The 22,733-nt window shown below is 40.2% G+C and overlaps 1 protein-coding gene across 2 annotated transcripts in view; it reads right to left on the reverse strand.

Annotated features, from left to right (window-relative positions):
- The window catches only part of PAX3 (paired box 3), a 96,608-nt gene that overhangs the window by 21,973 nt on the left and 51,902 nt on the right, over nucleotides 1-22,733 (reverse strand). For both annotated transcript variants that reach the window (XM_081579281.1, XM_081579282.1), the window contains exons 5-6: nucleotides 10,103-10,308; nucleotides 206-371 (exon numbers count right to left, since the gene is read on the reverse strand). In XM_081579281.1, the coding sequence (XP_081435407.1) occupies nucleotides 206-371; nucleotides 10,103-10,308 (372 nt within the window). The remainder of the gene's footprint in view (nucleotides 1-205; nucleotides 372-10,102; nucleotides 10,309-22,733) is intronic.

The raw sequence follows: 22,733 nt of genomic DNA on the forward strand, positions 1-22,733 counted from the left end.
CACAGTTTAACTAGAGAGATTCAGACATGTCATAGCACAAACTATGTTTCTGAAAGGTGACAGGTACTTTCAGGACAACCCGATATAATGTAACAAACATACAAACAGCCATAGGGACATCACAGAAGATTTCACCATATAAAGTAAGCAGCAGGGAACAAGACCGGGAATTATGTTTTAACCCCTTGACTCCCTTCCTCCATACCTTGTGGAATAGCTGTGGGCTGGTAAGAGGTCTCCGACAGCTGGTACGTTGGCAGGGTCGGCATGGCTGTGGGAGGGAATCCCCCCGGAATGAGATGGTTGAAAGCCATCAGTTGATTGGCCCCAGCCTGCTTCCTCCATCTTGCACGGCGGTTGCTAAACCAGACCTATGGATTTAATTTAAAATTTGAGAATTTCACTGATGAAATAATAGTACATTCTTAATGAATTTTTCATGCTAAAACAGATTAAAGGCCCCTTACTGACAGGGCAAATAGACATAAGAGTCCTCTACCTTCTGGCTTGTATTGTCAGGGGAGAAAGGAGAGTTAGATGTCAGGGGTCAGTAGAGGGACTTCAAGGGCTTTTCGAGGTCTGGCAAGAACCCCCATGAACTCTGGGGTGACTATGGGGAGGGATGGCTGAGCAGGGGTGCCATCACCATCGGCACCCTCCCACCATCATGTACTACAGCACTTTAGGGAGGATCCAGGAGTCTCTATGGCCCCCTCCATGACATGTATCCTAATCTGGCCTTGCCTACTGCACTAACCCTTCTATTTCATAGTCTTATCAATGTCTCTGTATTTCTATGGACATTATGTGCACAGCTCCTGGCGAGTCTTATAAATTGACCAGAAGAGTAAGTGGAGCTATTTTTTACCATCTCTTCCAAAATGTGAGACATTATACTGATCTTAATAGAAATAAATGTTGAAGAGGTACTTCAAGAAAAGAAAGCATTTTATCTATGACGATCCCTTACAAAATGAGTTTGTTTTATTATTTCTTTCCATAACAGCTGTAAGCACCTATATCTTTTTATCAGAAGGAAAAAGGAGTAGATAAGATAGGATCCCTGAGCTCAAGGAGCTTACTGTCTTGTCTTCAAGGAATTCACAGAGTGGTCAAGGTCACCAAACTAACTGCTCACTAGAGGTAGAAGTTCCATGTTTGGAAATGCAGAGAATCAGGAAAACTTTATATGAGAGACAGAATATCAACTCATTTTAAGTTTGGATGTGATTTCAAAAAGTGGTCAGTCCAGATGGAAGCGATGATACAAGAGACCGGCATGCTTATGAAAAGATGACTTGATTTCCCCACAGAACAAAGTTAACACTTTACACAACTTAATTGTAAATTTTAAGTCACAAAATTTTTAAAAGAGTGGAGAGAGGAATGTCTCCCTTCCTCCTTTCTTAAACAAGAAAGCCCAGTTTAATAAATAGTTTACCAAGGCATCTGCTTAAACTTTTGCTATTCACTCAAGCATCTGTCTGAAAAGGAGTCTGGTCTTCTCTAGCCATGCTGCAAGATACTGGTAAGGAAAGCTGTTTGAACTTCCTCAGAACACTAACATGTAATACTCCTTAAGTATCCAACAGGAAAAGAAGGTAAGTCAATATTTTCTCAAGTTGATACATAATTGAATTAGAGTTTTACTTAACTTAATAAATTGCCACCTGGGATAATAGAACCAGGAATGGCATTCAATTTCGGTTCTGGATCAATTGTGTTTTCTCACTGGAAGTTTGAGTGTCTGTTACCATGACTCTCAGAGGCATCAGGGCAAAAAAACTGTTTTCAGGGAAGTGCTTGGAACAAGCTGGTTAGCCTGAGGAGGCTGAGGGTATGGAATGAGGGTTGTATTCATGCCTGAGTGTACTGTACTATCCCATGCACTGTGGTCATCTTTTATAGTATATAACCTCAAGATCAATGAGGCACACCTGGCTTAAGTGAAGGGTCCCCACACTTATCTTGACCAAGCCATGTGCAGTGCATCTTCAGCTGCCTAGGCAGGGAGGAGAGTTGAATTTCCAAAAGTTATGATGTGACTTCACTCATTCAGACTTACTGTCACCAAACCTACTGGTGAGATTCATTATGAAGATCTCAGAAGCTTGCCCTTCTGACATTATCAGAGCATGTCTCCAATCTCTCTGTGCCAACTTCCTGCTCTAACCTTTAGATAAGTAAACCAAATTTGATTTATCCAGTGGGTGGGCTCTGCCTGGTTACTCCATCAATCCCAACCTACTTTTGATTTATGTTCATGCTAACTCCTCCATAACCCAATTTTTAAAATCAAAAATGTCTTCATTCAGATAATAAATTAGAAGGAACATCACGACTTTCTACAAATCCCTTCAAAAGATTAAACCCAAAAGGCTACGGGTACAAGGTTGTTTGGTTTTGTTTCACTTTTCCACAATGATACAAGTAAACATTGAGGACATGGAATAAACCCACCAGGAGGTGGATTTATAAGTTCTTATATTTACCGTACAGTATATATTGTAACTACTGTAAAAGACGAGGAATAGTTGGAAAGCACATCTTTACTGAAAAACAAACCTTTAACAGGAGGTTGAAGAGTTTCCCAAAGGAAGGAATTTAAATGTTGTTTAAATTCAGGCTAAATAAATCCATAGGGCTATTTCTGAGAGAACCAGGGCTTCTTGAGGACTGAGCTGCCTGTCTCTGCCAGTTAACCAGAGTTTTCTATCATCTTGCTCCTGGAAGCCTCTGCATCTCCAAGAAGCAGCTGAAACTGCCAGAAGCAGCACTGAAGTAAAAATACACTGAAGTTGCAAACTGGGTAATGGTCCTTGCCTTCTTTAGGCTTTGAAACTCATAAAACACACATCTATTTTTAATAGAAAAAAAGGTGCCCTTGAAATCACCTTCATTTTAAGTACCCAAGGCGAGCACAATGATTCTGGGGTGCTGTTATTACCCCATCTGTGACTGAAAGACATTCCCCTGGCACCAGAAGTCCTACCTAACTCTTCCAATATTACATCACCTAATTCCTAACAGACAATCAAGGGATAATCTACTGAATGACACGTGTAAGTGCATAAGACTGAATAAAATCACTTAAAATGGGTGGAAAGTGAAAGTGTGAGTCGCTCAGTCATGTCTGACTCTTTGCAACCCCATGGACTATAGCACACCAGGGTGCTCTGTCCATGGAATTCTCCAAGCAAGAATACTGGAGTGGGTTGCCATTCCCTTCTGCAGGGGATCTTCCCAACCCAGGGATCGAACCTAGGTCTTCTGCATTGCAGGAAGATTCTTTACCACCTGACACCAGGGAAGTCCCAAAATTGGTAGAAGGTATTTATGATTCGGTTTTTACAATGACTAGAAACTTTTCTTTGTTTTGAAAAGAGTAGCAATAGCAACAATCTGGCCTTTGGGTTCTAGAGCAGAATATGAGTGTTCCACCAATTTCTTAGCCCATAGGGCAGAAAGAACGAGTTTACAAAGTCAGCTTGTGGTTGTTGTTGTTCAGTCAGTAAGTCATGTCGGACTCTTTGCGACTCCATGGTCTGTAGCCTGCCAGGCTCCTCTGTCCCTCACTATCTCCCAGAGTTTGCTCAAATTTATGTCCATTGAGTTGGTGATGCTATCTAATAATTTCATCCTCTGCTGCCCCCTTCTCCTTTTGCCTTCAGTCTTTTCCATCTCAAAGTCTGCTACCTTCCTGTTAAATGTCACTTTACAATCTCTAATTCAGTGTGATTTCACTCTCCCCAGCATTACCCAGCCTTCCACATCACATTTCGCATAGTAAGGAAGTGGGGCAGGAGGCATATATCAGTGGATAACTACTATCAGGCATAGTTGTTTATAATTGCCTGTGCAATATCACACAACATCAGAACCTTCCCTTGCAGCAAGTTTTTAATTCATTTAATGAACTGCAGCCTGGTTCAATTTCACCTGCTCCCTGAATCTTTCCCTGCTTGTATGTCTCTCTTTATGCTTTTGGAAATGATCTTCAGGTCCATTCTGGAGTAACATAACATCCAGTGATTACTTGAAGCAAAATTGAAATTGATTGAAAGATCCCTATAATATCACAATAACTAGGGAAAAAACATAATCACAAAAGAATAGGTTTTTACAAATTTTTCTCTTCCTGAATAAAATAAGTGACCAATTAGTTCTCAGCAATAAAAGTTGGGGGAAAACAACTCAGTATTTTTAAAAATACAGTCATACTTTTCTTTCACATGGGAGCAATGCAGGCAAGAGTTGAACCCCAGTTTTTCCTGTCCCTCACTACTTCTGCAATCTTGAAAAATTTGCTTAACATCTGTGGGCCTCTGTTTTCTCATCTACTAAATGGGAGAAATAAAAAATCTCCTTCACAGGATTAAACAAGACAACATAAACAATTAAATGAGACAATACAAACAAAGCTTGTAAAAGAATACTGTAAAAAAAGATAGTGTGTTCAGTAAATTTTAGTTATTAAGTAAAAATGTCACATTGAGAAATCCAAGAATTAAAGCCTTGCTTTGTTTTCTGAGTTCTGTCTATAGCCAAAGCCTTTCATGCCCCTGAGCAAGCAGGAAAGTGCCCAAATAACACCTCAAATAATTGAAAGCCAGTCTGGCTTGAATGGAGGCTTAGGTCCAAATTGCTTCCAAGTTTCATGGATTAGTGCTAATTGTCCCATGGTGTAAGCCTAATTTTGCTCTCAATAAATTACTGGTTCACATTTTTGGTTTGGTCCTCAAAAGCAATCTAACCTACATTATTCCAGATGGGTTATTTCAAATACAGTTTGAAAAATAGGGAGAGAGTGTAATCGTTAACCCTTAGAATTTACAACAAGATTACAAAATATTTCATTAACTACCAGAGCTGATACTAAAGTGCCAAGTACAGTACTTTCCAAGTAGGTAAATTCAGGACAAGCTGCTTGTTCCCTGGAACTTCTTACTCACTCCACTGGCCCAGCCCTCCTACCACAGCTGCTACCCAGCCTTGACCACCGTGTGGAGAGCAGGTTGGGGAGAGGATGGGCCAGGCTGACAAGAAGAAATGCCACGCTCCCGTGAATATCACACATGAGGGTACACTCAACTTTATACATCCCAAGAGCAAACTGCAGCAAAGAATGGTAGGATGACCACATTTTTGCTTCATTATGGAGTTCAGGGCCAAATATTTCATACCTATCTTAACTTCTGAACTACAAAGATCTGTTAGATGGTTTTAAACCATCATTGGGCTTCCATGAGAATCCCAAATTATCAATGCTAGAAGGGTCCTGAGAGATCATGCATCTTAGGGGGTTTTAATTAATGAAATGATCAAGGGGTGGTGATTTCTAAGAATATGAGGAGAGCTAGCGGCCCTCTCCCTACCTAACACTCGTGTGCACACACACACGGGCAAAAGCAGAACATCTGTACACAAATGTCAAGTTTCCCAGGTCTCCTGAAGTCCATTCATGATTATCCCAGTCATTCACGGGCCCAGCCTAAGACCATCTGATCTAAATCCCATATTTTAAAAATAAAACTAGAAAAAATGAACCGCAGGAGGGTTAGAGCAAAATTAAGTGACTTGCTTGACAAAACCCTTCGGGTAAAGCTGAGACCAAAACCCACATCTTCTGACTCCTAGTTAAATCCTCTTTTCCACAAGTAGCTTCCTCTCCTGTCTTCCATTACCTGGGTGGCAAGAGTATTTGCCTGCTTCGTACAGTTCTTGGATGGAATATTTACTAAAACTTTCACACATCATAAGTGTTTGCAAGTCATTCCTTACAAAATTGTCAGTTTTGCCATTATTTTCATAATAACAGCTACCAGGGAGGTGAATTAAGTGAATTCAGTCTTTGCTGTACAGTAATTCTTAGATTGTGTACTCAGATTCAGCCCTGATAAATATAACATAGTTACTGTCGAAACAAATTTTTTCAAATACTGACAAAGGTCTAAGTTATTGAAGCTTTAATCTCATCTTTATCCACAAGAGCTTAGAAATTTTCTTCCATGGAGGGAGGGGAATGTAGACACATTTGGGTTTTTTATTTTTTTTTTGGTTTGGTGTTGGGTTTTCCCAGGTGCCCCCAATTAAACTAACACACTCTCTGGCTATCACTCAAACTGAACTGACGCTGCTACTGCTTTCCCAGATCCTTCTAAAAACTAAAGGATTTTGTTCTGGCATTTTAATCAGTGATTAACTACTCCCTTCTTTTTCCTGCTGGGTTAAGTAAAAGATCCATATGCCGGGTGTTGTAGGGAATTTGTTAGGCTGTAGATCATAGCTGTGGTGCAAGACATGATGCGTCTCAAGGGAACTAATGAAGCCATAAGGAATGTAAAGAGTCACCGGGTTAAAGCCACATTAGGACAGCTGTTAGGTTAATGAGGGCTCCGCTTTGGAGAGGAGGTCACTGTACAGAAAAATATGAACCACTCTTTATTGGTTTGATCCCTTGTCCTCTGGAAGTTAATGGGCCATTCTTACTCTCCTCCACATTTCCTGAACCAGACGCGAGTGCCAGGCACTGTACAAGCTGCACGCAGTTGAGATGAATTCTGTCCCCACATCCTTGTCTTTGGCAAATGCAACAAGGAGGCAGAGGAACAGGGAACACTCTTCTCAGTTTTCCATCACTTTGATTTCTTTAAATCCAATGTTTAGTTTTTGACTCTGAGTTCAGAACTGATGTCCAGTCTGTCTTAAGGGCAGACCCAGTATGTGGGCTTGGCCAGCCTGGGGTTATAGGGACCAAACCCTGGGATATAGAGGGAACTCAATAAAGGTTTGCCGAAAGAAAGGAAGAACGAATGGACCTCAACCTCACATTTAAACTGGGTAATCACAGAACTATAATAAAAGCAAACAGATTTGATGTAAATAATACATGTAGCATTGTTATATAATTATAATATGTACACTGTATATGTTACTATAAATAATATGATGACACTAACATTGCATGTGCTATATAAATATGATATACGAGTACATGTTACTATAAATAATATGTGATATATATATATATCATGATATGTGGTTGAAAAAGTGTTAGTCATTCAGTCGTATATGACCCTTTGAGACACCATGGACTGTAATCTGCCAGGCTCCCCTGTCCGTGGGATTCTCCAGGCAAGAGTACTAAAGTGGGTTACCATTCCTTTCTCCAGGGGAATCTTCCCAACCCAGGAATCGAACTCAGGGGTCCTGTATTGTAGGCAGATTCTTTACCACCTGAGCCACCAGGGAAGCCCAGTTTGTGGTTAGAAGTGGTCATTTCTGGGAAGGAGCACTATATCCCAATGTACTAAATACAGGGATTGAATAGGTCCAGCTGTAAAACATTTGTGCTATAAATCCCAGCATATCTGGGACTCTTTGCTGCATGTACCTCCAGCTCACACAATCAGATGCCTACATTCCACCCTCCACAGCAGTTCTCTCCTCTCCATTCCCACTGCCGCTGACCTGTTTCATGCCCACCACCTTCAATGCCCTTTGCATCAAGTTTAGCTGCCTTGCCCTAAACCCAAGCTCTCCACAAAATGTATGCAGGCACTCAAAATTTCACTATTGTCTATGCACCACTGCTACAGTCCACAGAGTGCCTGGTACATAACAAGGATCCCTGAAGTGATGAGTGAATAACAAGAATTGACACACCTCTCTATATGTTATATCTGATAGAATCATATTCTGCCCAGAATGATAACCGAAGTTAAGAATGCACATTTCCTAAGTACCAAAAAATAAACACTAAGAAAAGACCCTGATGCTGGGAAAAATTGAAGGCAAGAGAAGGGGGCAACAGAGGATGAGATGGTTGGATGGCATCTCTGATTCAATGAACACGAATTTGAGCAAACTCCAGGAGCTAGTGAAGAACTGGCATGCTGTAGATCATGGGGCTGCAAAGAATCAGGCAAGACTTGGTGACTGAACAAAAACAGCAGAATACAAAGAAAGCAAACAGATTTCCAATCAGCTTCCTTCCTGCCACCCTACCGCTCCCTCTATTTAACCAAACTGAACTATTCACTGTTTCCTCAACATGACTAGAGTGAAAATGAAAGTTCATCTGACATATAACTCGTGTGCGTCCAGCCCTCTGTGCTTCTGCTCATTATTCTGTGTTACTAAAATGCTTTCCCACCTGCCCTGCCCATTGAATATCTATCTAGACCCAGAAGTCCGTCTGAAAAAAAAGTCCATCTGAACCCTCCCTTCTTCATGAGCCCCACTTGTTTACCCCAACAAGATCTCACACCTTTCCTCCTCTCAGCTGTCACTGCACTTCATCTCTCTCTAATAGACTTATCATATCAGCTTTGCTTTCAAATTATTTGTGTGTTTACTTTACGCTACGCTAAGTCGCTTCAGTCGTGTCCGACTCTGTGCGACCCCATAGACGGCAGCTCACCAGGCTCCGCCATCCCTAGGATTCTCCAGGCAAGAATACTGGAGTGGGTTGCCATTTCTTTCTCCAGTGCATGAAAGGGAAAAGTGAAAGTGAAGTCGCTCAGTCGTGTCCGACTCTTAGCGACCCCATGGACTGTAGCCTACCAGGATATTACCCCATTAAACACTAGTTCCTTGAGAAATTTGTCTTCATTCATCTTAGTGTTCCTTGACTTTCCTAGCACTGTAACGATCAGATAGAAAGTCAAGCTGAGAAAAGCGATCTGACTTGGCTCTGCAGACTATAAGAGGCTATTTCAGAACAATCTGTGATGGGAGAGATAGTTAGATGCATAGGGGAAGGTGTCGATCAATCTAGAAACCACATCAACTGCCTAGTTCGCTGCTGAGTCCTCAGTCTCACTCTGACTATGAAAGTCAAGTAACTGGGAATAACATGACATTTCCGGATAAGGTGACTTCAACTCCTGGGCCAGTAAAGAATTCCAGGATACCCTGAGGCACTTGTAATCTTTCCAGCAGTGCTTTTCTACCTTGGGGAGACAGTTCATCATTCATAATGAAACATTATTCGATCACTCAATAGAAATAAATTACACCAAAATAGCCTTTCTCCAGGGTTCAGAACACATCTAAGTTGAAAAGGTAATTTTACATGTTCTTAAAATAATACAGTTACTTGAAAAGCTTCTAGACTTACAGGAAAGCATTTTACCTTATACAACTTTGCACTTCTTCATGATTGAATGGCTACAGAGAGGAAATATATGGAATCCAATTACCGTGATCACTTACTAGCTACATGACTTTGGGTAGTTACTTAAATGCTCTGAGTCTCAGTTTCCTCATCTACAAATTGGGGATATTCATAGTACCAACCTGGGGTTTTAATGATAAGCAAATGAGTTAATCCATACAAAGCATTTAGAACCGTGTCTGGCACAAAACAACCATTCAAAACTTTGTTGTTGTCCATGTACCACCCCCAAAATCTATGCATTTCCCGGTACATAACAAGGATCCCTGAAATGATGCATGAGTAATATGAATTGACATTCTCCTCTGTGTTACATTTGATACAGTTATTAACACATTCTCCTCATAATGACAACCAAAGTCTAAAATAAGAAAGTACATTCTCATAAATACAAAATATACTAAGAATAGAAAGAAAGCTAATTAAATAGATCACAGTTTTAAATCTATACATATAAAATACTTGTATCAAACAATGTGACAGAAAAGAAGCCAACTATAGCCATCATATCAATAATTGGACTTACCAAACTATTAAGAGGAAAAAGAACATTTTCTGACTTATTGGTTAGCATAGTAAAATGTTGCTATATCCCACAGACATACCTTGAGGAAGGGGGCAGGGCGGGTGAGGGGGCAGAGGCAAGCAGTGGGGTGCGGGGGGAAGAGAGGGGCAGTGGCGGGAGGTGTTTGGACCACACAAGTGCAAATAAAAAGAAAAAAGAGGTCATGATATTGCTATCATGACAAGGCAAAATGTAAAGGAATCAGAAAGGGAGAACTTTATAATGTGAGAGGCTACCATTCACAGTGAAGGACCATTCCTAACATATTTACTTTCTTGGTGTGAAATGCGCCTTAGAGAAGAAGACACTCTTGTTCCCTGTCTGGGTTTACACGGGACGAGATGTTGGGATGTTGGTACCTGTACTCGGGCCTCCGTAAGCTTTGCCCTCTGGGCCAGTTCCTCCCTGGTGTAAATATCAGGATAGTGGGTTCTCTCAAAAGCCCGCTCCAGTTCTTCAAGCTGTTCTGCTGTGAAGGTGGTGCGGCTCCGGCGCTGTTTCCTCTTGAGGGGCAAGTCTGGTTCAGAGTCGATGTCAGAGCCTTCATCTGATTGGGGTGCCGAGGCTAAAAAGCACAAGAGAAAAGAAGTGATCTAATGTGTGCCAACAAACAAGTTGGGGGAGTTCCCTGCTAGCCTAATGGTTAGGATTCTAGACTTTCACTGCCAGGGCCTGGGTTTGATCCCTAGTCAGGCAACTGAGATCCTGAAAGCCGCTTGATGGGGCCAAAACATGGGGGGAAAAAAGTCTGACCAAGATACAATGACTGAAATCCTAGTCTAAAGTACACTGCCAAAGTCCTCTCATGGACACCAAGCCCCTCCTTGCAGGATTGCATTAAATAGTATTTAATCTCTTCCCCAACCCCATCTCCAGGTTCCCCCAGGCAGAAGTAACTGCTCTCTGCATCTGTCATTCTAAGTCCATTACTAGCTCTTAAAAAGCAAGGACAGGCCTCCTCCATTTTTTCTGGCCCTTGTCCTTAGCATTTAATGGATACTCAGTTCTTGTTCAATAAATGAATCACATTTAATTTGGTTCCTGATAAATTTTCACCAGCTTTTAGACCAGGAGAAAATTTATTAAAGAGTGATTATTAAAAATGAATATTCCAAAACTGACTTTGTATCTAAAAAAGCAATAACGGTAAACTATCACAGGATTCCTATAAATTTGTGGACTGTACCCCTTCTTATAAGAAAAACCATGTTAAATTTACTATCTCATTACCAGATATTAGGAAATGCTTTAAGGGGAGTTTAGATATTGTTAATGTAAGTCTCAAGAACAGACGCAGGAAGAAGCAGGCATAATCTAGTGAATTGTTTCTAAACAGAGATTCAGAGTCTGCAGCTCTGCTGAATGGATAGGCAGCTGCTTAGAACTGCTGCCTAATTTGAGGCATAAACTGACAGTAAAGAATCTGCCTGTAGTGCAGAAGATGGCTTTGATCCCTGGGTCAGGAAGATCCCCTGGAGAAGGGAATAGCAACCCAGTCCAGTATTCTTGCCTGGAGAATCCCATGGACAGAGGAGCCTGGCAGCCTATACAGCCCATGGGGTCACAGAAAGTCGGATATGACTGAGAGACTTAGTGGATAAACCAGTAAGCAACCTACCAGCCAAGTTAAAAAAAAAAAAAAAAAGAGTGATACCAGTACTCTAACTTGAGGAATGCAGTGCAAAAATGAAAATGCAGGACCCTGCGTTCAAAAGTTAATCATGAATTTCAAGATGGCAACATCAGAGCATAAAACTAAGCCCAGGGCCCTTCTCTGCACAGGGGGCCCTGGGTGATTGAATAGGTCACATGGCCCTGAAGCCAGCCTTGCTGCAGCCCCCTCCACCAAAGCTTGAATTTGCCTGTACATGAGCACGCTCATGGAAGTAGACCTTCCAAATTGAGTATGCAGGTGCCTAAGAAACAAGAGGGGGAGCTGGGAAATTAAGTAGAAATTCGTATTCGTGATGCAATTTGGTGTGTGTGACATGTAACAGTAACCAAGCACCTGTTGGCCTACAGCAGGTTCTGCAGTTTGAGGACGCATCACACAAGGACTCTCAGTAGGAGAGCAGTCCTCTCTCGGAGGCCTGGACCTCAGGGCAGTGGCAGAGGCTCTCAGGGGGCTGTCAGGCCATAAACTCTGAGCACAGTGCAGGAGCTGGAGCCACTGTGCTCCTGAACATATCCAAATGCACTCAGAAAACTCCCCAAACAACTGGGGGATCCTCTGGGGAAGGGGCCTACGTGTGCTGCCAGCCAGAAAGTTGTAGATTACTAATGGGCTTCCCAGGTGGCACAGTGGTAAAGAATCCACCTGCCAATGCAGGAGACACAAAAGACGTGGATTTGATCCCTGGGTCAGGAAGATTCCCTGGAGAAGGAAATGGCAACCCACTCCAGTATTCTAGCCCAGAAAATCCCATGGACAGAGGAGCCTGGCTGGCTACAGTTCATGGAGTTGCAAAGAGCTGGACATGACTGAGCAGACATACACAATGTCAAGGTAATTCATTTGCCCCCTCAGGCCGGAGGACTTGGGGAAATGCAAGGGGCACTAGAAGCAATCTTAAAGTGCAGTACCTCCTACAATACCAATTTTCTTGTCTCTTTTCTCTTAATTCTGCCCCATGGAAATTTTAAATTTCATTCAACTTCAGAATAAACTATAATTTGCCCCAAAAAAGTACCCATACAAAAGAACTCATAAATATAATTTAAGTTTTCTATTATTTTAATACTTCTACATTTTATTCACATTCAAATACTGTGAAATTAAGAAAGTAAATTAATAATATATGTGACAAATTAAAGAAAACCAATTCTGGTACATAAAAGCAATGCTCTACTGTATATTGGCCATATCCTTGGTTTTTCAATTATGTTATATAATTTAATATAAAATGGTCTAATTTAATATAAACCTTATTTTAGGATATTTTAGCATTAACTGAAAGAAAGAAAAATAGACTTTCTTTAAGTATGGGAATATTTTACAGGAATGTTAACATGCTGACTGCATGCTGCGGTCCATGGGGTCGCAAAGAGTCGGACTCAACTTAGCAATTGAACAACAAACAACATTAACTTGCTAAGAAATATGTTGCACATTGCGTGCTGAACTTCAAAAGCAGCCAATACAACTTACATGTGTCTACCTTTAATAAATGTGAACCAAATTAAAAGAATAATAATTTGGGCATAATTGTAGGGCAGTGGTTCTCCAACCTCTGGAGCATCAGAATCACTGGATAAACTTGTTAAAATTCAGATGGCTGTCCCTTCCTCTGATTTCGTTGGTACAGAATGGGCTCTGAGAAGTCACATTTCTAAGACATTCCCTGGTGACTGATGCTGATTTCACTGATCCTGGACTGACACTTTGAGAACCATCTTTATAGAATATTCCAGACTAGTTATTTGCTTCCCCTGCAAAATTCCCAAGTATATAAAATATTTCCACCACAATTTATCCAAAAACTTGCCCCTACTTGTAGTTTTTTCAATTATAAATAATATACTCAAGAAACAAATTACTCATCCCCCTAAGAAGAAAATAAATTTTTATAAAATGTATTCCCTCCATGCTTTCAGTTTTTGTTGCCTTGCTTTTTTTGTCTAATGAGAATTCAGGTAAAAAATTCAACAGCATTTAAGAACTGACCTAAATCTCTGCTCTGCCTGTGAGAACTTTAAATCTTTGCTTGCACTTTCTCTTACTCTGATCTCATTAGGATAATAGTATGTGGAAATTTTCATGTTTCCTTTGGGAGTCTCTGGGGCTATTAAATCCTCCCAAGTAAATATGATGTGCCATGCACTGTCAGGTCAATTAATCAAAATCATTGCTAGTTTCTGGAGAAAAATGGCTGCTTAGATGTACAAGAACCAGCCAGAGTTAATTCTGAGGGTCAAGACCACTGTTTCAACTTAACAATTAATACCCACCCACCTTTACCCTCCCAGAATATAAACTCTGTGAGCTCCAGTCCCTTCCTTTGCCTTGTTCATTGCTAGAACTACTGTTGAAACATAATATGTGCTCAATAAATACATGCTGAATGGCTAGAAGTACAGGAGAAAAAGCAAGTTCTGAACTAAAATTTACTTCTCTGCCATCATTTTAGATCTTTAAAATGGAAATTCTGCTCTTATGAATCACCCACCATTTATCTGAGCTTTGAGGGTGGAGGTTTTGAATCCTTAAAAATTACTTGAAAATTGTTGCAAGCATTTGAATGCAATTGAATTTTTTTTTCTGAGAAATAATTATCAATTCAAAGAGGATTGTGATTTTTTTTTAAAAAAGGTGAGGAACTATCAACAACCAGTGATGAAAAAGACTCAGAATATCTAAGAGTTCAATAGGACAGCCTTCACCACCAAAAATAAAATTTTCTTTAACAAGTTAGCAAATTACTAGTTTTATTTCTAGACTACTTATTCAAAAGCAATCCAAAGGTTCCATCTAACTAGGAAAAACTCCAAACACCATAATTTCAAAGGCACTGAGGAAATGATTTGCCTGATTTTTCTGCTGGAAAATTATCCGAACAAACTGATCATCTTTGACACTGTGAAGCCACAGTCTTACAAGCTAATTCTAACTTTTCCCCATCTGTGAATTCCAGAGGGATGTGGGCTTTAAAAAATGTTCAGCGAACCACCCTATATTAATCAGCAAGCTAGGAAATACTAGCTCTTTCTAAAGACAGAAATACTAACATTTCTTGTATCACTCAACAGAATTAAAATGTATTAGTCACACAGAACATGGTTCGCAATAATGTCCTGAACTTGAATCAGTTTTTACCAAAAACAAGTCTAAAACTTAAATCCCATTTTGATAGCACAAATTAAATCATTCCATTGAAGTTCTAGTTTACATATTTAACTTTGTTCAAAACTGGAACAAATTAGATACTAGACACCAAGTTTCAAACCTTGCTAAATATTACAGCAAAGTAAAAACAAGAATCTTTTTTCCAGACAGCTTGACAGAAAGAAATTATATATATTTTTTCTGTGTAGAATACTTAAGCTATGACTTTGAATCTACAAGCAGCATTAACAAGATGTTTATCTAAATGTTCATAAATTGCCAGGATACAGCAACTAGATTAAATATAATTTCTTCAGTCTACTTCTACTGTCTGGCCTTAATACTGAAGGGAGATGTTCATACATTTAAGTTGCTCCATCACATTCTACACCTGCCTTCACAAACTTTGATTTATCTTTCATTAGAGATACAGTCCCCCAGTCTGAAATTCCAGAATGGTTCTCATAAGAAAATCCAAATCGATACATAATATAGTTTTTTAAGTGGAAATTTTATTGTTTTAAATTGCATAAAAATTCTCAGATTTTATCCCAGTCCACGTTATCAGACTTTGAAACTTTTGACCCTATTATCAAAACCTCTTCACAATCCATTCTCTGATTTATATATTAGTTTAATTCAATGTCACCAATGAACCTGGAACAAATCTTACAAAGAGGTTGAGAATTTCTCTCCTTTCCTTATGTAACTAGACAAAAATCCTGTGAAGTAAACACTCACCCCATTACACAGGAAATGGACACTCAGAGAGGTTATTCAGGTCACACAGCTGGGAAACTGAGATCTGACCCAGGTTTATAGGACTTCAGAGAACTCTCCCTTCTATACTGGAGCTTCCTAAATAGGTGTTGGGTTCCTTTACTTTATCTCTCTCTCTCTCTCTCTCTCACACACACACACACACACACACACACACAGTCCTTTTGAAGAGGAATACCAGAAACACACGAAATCAGGAATTGCAATATAAATCATTTAGCTGATTGCCACCACTATTCTCATTTGTCTCAAATTTTCAAAACTTAGACTCAAGAAAAAATTGACAGAAATACAACAGTTTGAAAGTGAAAGTGTGAAAATGTTAGTCATTCAGTCATGTCTGACTCTTTTCGACCCCATGGGCTATATATAGCCTGCCAGGCTCCTCTGTCCATGGAATTCTGCAGGCAAGAATACCAGAGTGAGTTGCCATTCCTTTCTCTAGGGGATCTTCTCAACCCAGGGGTTGAACCCAGATCTCCTTATTGCAGGCAGATTCTTTACCATCTGAGCTACCAGGGAAGCCCCCATACTTTGAATATACAAAGAATTCAATAAATATTTGTTGAATTAAATTCAATTGGGAAATTGATAAATCAATTGAATTTAATTCAACAAATATTCATTGAGTTCTTTGTATATTCAAATAAAGCACTAGGAAACTAATCAATTTTCCAAGATATTGAATGAATTTAAGAAATTAAAATTGTCTGACCATTTGCAGTCTCCATTAATACTCAAAATAGACCCTTGGTCCTAAGATCCAGGGTCAAGCTGGAAAATATTATTGATCACATGCAGCTGAACTGATCACTCAGTTTATATCTGTATTAAAGCCTTCTTTTTTTATATTAAAGGCACCCTGATGAAAGGATATCAAGAGCTATAAACCTCAAATTCTTTTAAGACAAAAGGACAGGAATAAAAATTTGAAATCTGTTGGGACACTCACAAGTTATTCAGCAGAAACCTCAGTGTGATCGCTGGGAAAATGTCACCTTTCACCAGGTGCCTAAGTATTTCAACCTTGTGTTTTATTCTTAATTTTGAAAGAAGTTCATTTCTTATTTTTCTATGTCAAGCTAATTCTAAGTGTTAGGAGCAAAAATTTTTGTTATCCCAATGATCTCACACTAACTTCCAAAACCAACCTTGGGAAAATGGATATTTTCAGCTTAAAAAAATAAAAAAGGTCAAGCATAGGCAACAATCATACCCCACAGGATTACAAATTCTTCCTTCAGAAACAAACTGGGAGAAGAAGGCAAAAGTCTTACCACCAGCGGACCAACCATGAAGTTTAATTAAAGAAGGAATTACAGAATTAGAGAGTATGTCTTTGTCTGTTAACCCCTTGTGACCTCCTCTGTAGCCTCAGGAAATATTTCATCCTAGTTAACGCTATTATACATGAGATCTTACCTCAATTTTATAGGGATTTAGTCACGTGGGATTCTATAATTACTGGTTTCCAGACCAGTATAATTCAGAGATGGGAGACAGGGAAAAAATGGAGAAACAAAATAACTCACAAGAGTGCATTTGGCACACTGTCTTTCTTCTCAGCAAGACCTTTCATTTGAATAATTAAAGAATCAAAACATGACAACCATTTAAACTCTATGTTTGCCCCAGATATAATACAACGCGATTTACAGACATGGGAGGAGGTGGGGGACTCTCTCCCTGCAGGTTCTGAGGCTGAACTTCCTTGGTCATCGGTCATTTCTGCTAAGACGGCCTCAGACTGAATCACACGGTCGCCGTGTCTGTACTAACCTTTTGGAGCTAAACCTGTCAGCACCGGTCCTCAAATTTGTGTTTCACTGATGAAAGAACAAGAGAAAAATAAAAATGGTTCCTGAGAGCCCCACGAGGTGGTTTCACCCTGTGTCCGACACTGTACGGGTATTTCAGAGGGATATCCCATGAGGTCTTTAACGGGTCAACTTGAAGTTGGATGCACTTACGTGGCATCCAATCACAGAACGTCTCGTGTGTTTGTGAGTTTCACTATTCAACACAAGAGGAGACAATGGGACAACTAACAGTTTTCTGATCTGAAGTGGTCCTTTTACACTGAGAGAGATGTGAATGACCTCTTCTCGTGTTTACTCGGGTGAAAGCCAGGAAGAGTCTGATATTCCCTCACAGCCCCAGAGTAAATGACAAATGACATTTTCCCTTTGTGATCTTTGGGATTTTTGTTGACTTATTTGGAGGCTTTTGTTGGATCCCCAGAAATGGCCTGTGGCCGAGGCCTATTCTACCGATTTCCACGCTCCATCTGTGGAATCCATCAGCGGAGCGTTTACCCTCATTCAGGGCTCTGACACCTGCCTGGCAGGGAGCAGCAGACACAAAGAAAGCCGGAGTGGATGAGAAAGGGGAGGTTGGGTACTTTTTTTTTTTTCCAGAGGCGGGAGGAGGGGGAGGTTGAAATGGACGCACAGTAGGGGTTAATCCAAGCCAGTTGAGAGACTTCAGCACCTGGAAGTTTCTCTTCCACATTAATTTACAAGCTAAAAAGTAATCGGCGATTTTTTTTAATGTTTAAAATTGTATATACGTCGAGAGGGATAAAAAAAAGCTCCGCTGAAAAGAACAAACCAAAGTTTTACAACAAAATCCTAAGGTATCTAGATCTAGCCAGTGTGTGTGACCTAACAAATTCTCGAACTTTCCAGAATTCCTAATTCAGAACCAGAATTTGAGTAATTCTGACTGTGTTCGTTGATAAACTAGGAGAGATGGTTTAGTTTATAACCTGATTAGCGGCCTCGTGGGAGAGATGGGCGGGTAGGGGTCTTGTTTTGCTTTTACAGCCTGTACAACTTCTCCCCCAAAATGTGCCAGCCCAAAAATCTTAAGCGATTGCCCCCCCCAAAAAAAAGAAAAGAAAAGCAGGACAGTTTATGGGAAGGATACTCTGGGCTCTCTTGGAAAGGTTCTTTTAGAAACTCGCAATATAATTAAGACCCTCCAGCCCTTCATCTACGCTTGTTCCCGCCCAGCAGCGCCCCCCACCCCCACTTGGGGGCTGCAGAAATGTAATGCTGGTCCCCTCCCCTCTGACCCAAGCCCTTCCCTCGGAAGCTGCCTTCTCACAGCACGGGGTCATTAGAAGGAAAATAAGCTCCTGCCAGGTTGGTGCTAATCAAAATAGCACAAATAAACCCTGACACTCAACAACTCCCGGAGTCCCCGCTGCCCTGGGAGGAGAGTACAGATTGGTTATGAATATGGCCGGCCGCGGGGGCAGCCCGGGAGGGCCGCGTGTGCTCCAGACCCGGGAGTGACTTGAAAAGGACAATGTGGACCATTGGGTGTTTGTGTAAGATAAGGGCTGCCAAGCAGAGGCTGGCTGTACAGCCGTGTTGCCTCCGAAGCACTGAGCTGCATGGCGGCCCCCTAGACCCCCTTCCCCCATCCTGAGGCTCCAATAACACTGAATTTCACGCGCGCGTGAGGTCTCCATCCATGTTACACTAAGGAAACGTATTGGGGGTGGAGCTCTCTTCTCACAGCCACTACCTGACGATGAGTCACTTAAAAGGCCTCTTTTGTCAAAACACAGCTAGAAAGAAAGGTTTATTTCTCTCTCATCCATCTCAGCCCTGCTAGTGATTATTTTTAGGAGTTTTAGAAATGATTATTTTGTATTTGTTGATATGTTGAAGTAAAAACACGCTTCTGCCCTTTCTTTTCCCCTGACACAAGCAACATTTTGCTTAAGGGAGCCACAAAACCCCAAAGGAACTGTTTCCGCATCTCCTTCCAAAGGCATAAAGGGGAAGAAGGAATCTTGACTAGTCTGAGGGGACTCTGACAGTGACTCAGATGAACGCAGTGGCTTCTTAAACCCTTTATTTTGAGACTATCTTGGAACAAGAATTCTGTAAGGAAATGAATCTCTCTCGTGGAGCAAAGATGAAGTTACATCTCCCTATCTGCCCCCTGCAAATGATTTCTACTAGCACATTTTTGTTTTATTAATAAATGGCTTCTTTAAATTCTGTGGTAACCAGAGTATTTCAAAGAGGAAAAGAGATAAAAGCCCCAAGAAAATGTGTTGCTATTCAATTAGGAAAACTGAGTAGTTAACTAATTAATCAGCTAACAGCTTTCTAAGAATAGTCTCCCTTGATAAGAACTTTCCTCCCCACAAGAGCTTAAAAGTCAGTCATAATTAAAATTAAGAGCCAGAGCTCCCTCTCTGCTGAAGTCTCCCAGTCTCAAAAAACAGTAAGCTAGGTTTTGCTTTACTGGGATTGGATTGCAGGGAGCAAAGAAAGGTAATTTGCACACTGAAGGGGAACAGGAAAACAGTAGTTCTGGTGAAAGGAAAAAGGCCAAGTGACTTTTATTTACAATTGCCAAGAGAGAGGCCATTATTGACCATATGTGCCACAATTGCCCTCTTATCACGGGCTGGCCATCATGTCCTTTGGGAGCTGTTAATGAACTGGGTAATTGAGCTGCTGACATGTGTTACCAAAACAAAACAATAGGAAGAAGAGACAAATGAACATTTTATTTGCCAATCAGAGTAGGTTCAGCTTTTCACAGAGCTGCAGCTAAGTAACTGACTGAATACATAAAACAGTGCATTGAAAGCAAGCAGATGCAGACACAATAATAGTTAACTGACAGCTTATGGCCCATCTGTGCTTAACATTTTGTTAAAGAAATTACTTGACTTGCTAAAGAGACAAATCATACAGCTGCCCCAAGTGCTGCATTATAAGAGATAAATCATTGGCTAAACTGTTTCATGCTTAAAATGACAATGCTTATTAACAGTTACGTTGGGATATTTTGTCATCACAGCTTGACACAGTTATTATTTACTAAAAATGTGACAACTCGTAGGTATTCAACAGAATTGAGTCAGGAAAGAAAAGCAGGACACAGCAAACAATTCGAAGAACAATAGGCATTTTTCATCTCTCAGTGTTAACTATGCATTTCTAAGATGTCATGAATGAAAAAAATAAATAAACCCAATGAAACAGAAGATTGTGTTCCCTATGGTAATTATATCTCTTTCTTCCACTTACACCTTATTCATTCAGAATTGTAGAATATTAGAAATGCTCTTATTCTGGGTTGCTTACTATTAATATCACCAGTGATATCAGTTTAAGAAATAATTGTGTCCAGCCCCAAACATACTCACCTTCCTTTCCTCCCATGGAAAAATATTTCTTTAATAGGGAAAGAAAAACCATGTCACAAAACACTAGCTTTATGAGGAGATTTAGCTTATGTTTCTGTTCCTGCATCTGAATTGAAACCACATTTTTTGGTCCAAGTGTCGTTCATCCACTGCCATGTAGAACAATTTAATTCTGAAATCATTTCTGTGTAAACTGGTTAACTAGAGGCAGAACACGGATCTCTCAAAGACCTTCTTGTGATCGTTTTTTCAACATTCTGGGCAAAACCAACTCAATAATAAGGATATTTTTAAAAAGCTGCTATTCACTGATTTGCTGACAGCTTAAGAGAACCAACCTCTGCTTCTGGCATTCTTTATGTGCATATTCTTTCAAAGTTTCCAAAACCCCATATGAGTACTGTCATCCCCATCTTATAGATGAGAAAAAATGAGATCTCAAGAGTCCTGTAACCTACCTGATCCATGAGAACTAAGAGAAGCTGCCTAAATATTAGATCTTATATATCAAATATACGCTTTTATTAGCATTGTCTTTTGAGGAGTAAGTTGGTTCAACCAATGAGGTGGGCTGAGAAAAAGACTGGCCGATATCGACACATTTTTTTCTTCCTGGTCACAGTCAACCCTATAAATTCGTTGTGAAAACATGACTATAAAAGGTGAGTGGTATTTTCCATGGTGGTTGGTGTATGTGAAATTATGTTACATGCAGTTACTAAGAAAGAATTCTGCCTATGAAACCCAAACCTTAGCCATATTTACAGAGCTTCAAATAAAACACAATTGACAAAGAATCACTCTGCCTTTATTTTCCACGATCGAATATTTTTGCTATCATGTGCATTGGTCACTTAAAAGTCAACAAATAAACTAAGGTTGAATATATAAAAGAGGTGACAAGTTACACAGAGAGCCTTTCAGAGGATAGAAAACAAAAGAACGCTTTTGCCACCCTTATTAAGACAAGACAACCTAGAGATACACAAAACCTAAACAACCAAACTTTGTCAGGATTAGCATGACTGGAGATGTTTGAAAAAGAGAAGAAAGGCAAGTTTAAGAAGAAAGTTAAATACTGCACTTTTGGTGCCAGAAACCTACCAAAGGAGGTAAGAAGATAAATGAATGACTAAGAGACTTGAAATACAGGACAAAACACTTACAGAATTGCAGAACCATCAGAAGAAACTTTAGGACAATCCTTTCATTCTGCAGCTGAAGCTCAGAGAGAGCAAGGGGGGTTGCCTCAAATCACATATCTTTCAGTAAACATTTACTGAAAGCCTAAGATTTGGCTGATATTGTCCTTGGCACTGGGGATGCAAGTATGGTGCTTAAACTCAGAAAGTAAAACTCAAATCACCAAATTCCCACTCCAGTGCTCTTTCCACTGAATCCAAGTCCTGTATCAGTATATAGGGAAGGTAATCCAACCATGCCCCGGGGCAACAGAAAGATTAAGTGGTCTCTCAAGGCTGAAAAACCCAGATACATTATTTACTAAATAACAGAGCAATAGATTCTGTGTGCCTGTGATCTTTAATATAGAGATCAAATTAATACATAAATGCTTTAAGTGACACCTCCCACATGGCATTTCAAGATTGTTTTTTGCTTTTCATTTTCTGTCGGGTTCCATAACGAAGAAAAGAGACAGCGCAGGAAGCTTGTTTTGAAAATCCAAATCTTATCTGGGTCAATTACTGCTTGTTGGAAGATAGGAAGAGGTAATAACTGAATAAAAATGAAAGAGGAAACTTTTCCTGGAGGCAAAAGAGGGAGGCTGAGCTTAATTCTCACTGGCAAAAGCATTAGTAGCAACATCAAGGTCACCATCAGAAAGCACTCATGGAAGACCTACTGTGCAAGTAGTACTTTGCCAGAGGCTGGGACGAAAGGGATAATGAAGAAGAGAGTGGGGTTTCTCTCCTTCATCCTGCAAAGGTATGATACTCAGGCTTGGAAGGTTGGTTTCCAGATTGGTGTCCTATCCCACCAAAACCCCAGGAGGAACTAACTGGCAAACCAGTCAAGATGATTAAGCAGATAATGTGAATGATTTATCACTATCCTTAGTTAGATAGGGATGGCTGGTTTATGAAATTTTCTCTTTACATCTAAGCAACAGTCACCGCTGAGTTCAGAAGAGATGATACCAAAGGTTTGAGCAAACAAAGTGGGCCAAAAAAAAAGCCACAGTAAAAGA

The sequence above is a fragment of the Giraffa tippelskirchi genome, chromosome 3, assembly GCF_054371585.1.
Source record: "Giraffa tippelskirchi isolate mGirTip1 chromosome 3, T2T-mGirTip1v1.2.pri, whole genome shotgun sequence".
NCBI lineage: Eukaryota > Metazoa > Chordata > Mammalia > Artiodactyla > Giraffidae > Giraffa > Giraffa tippelskirchi.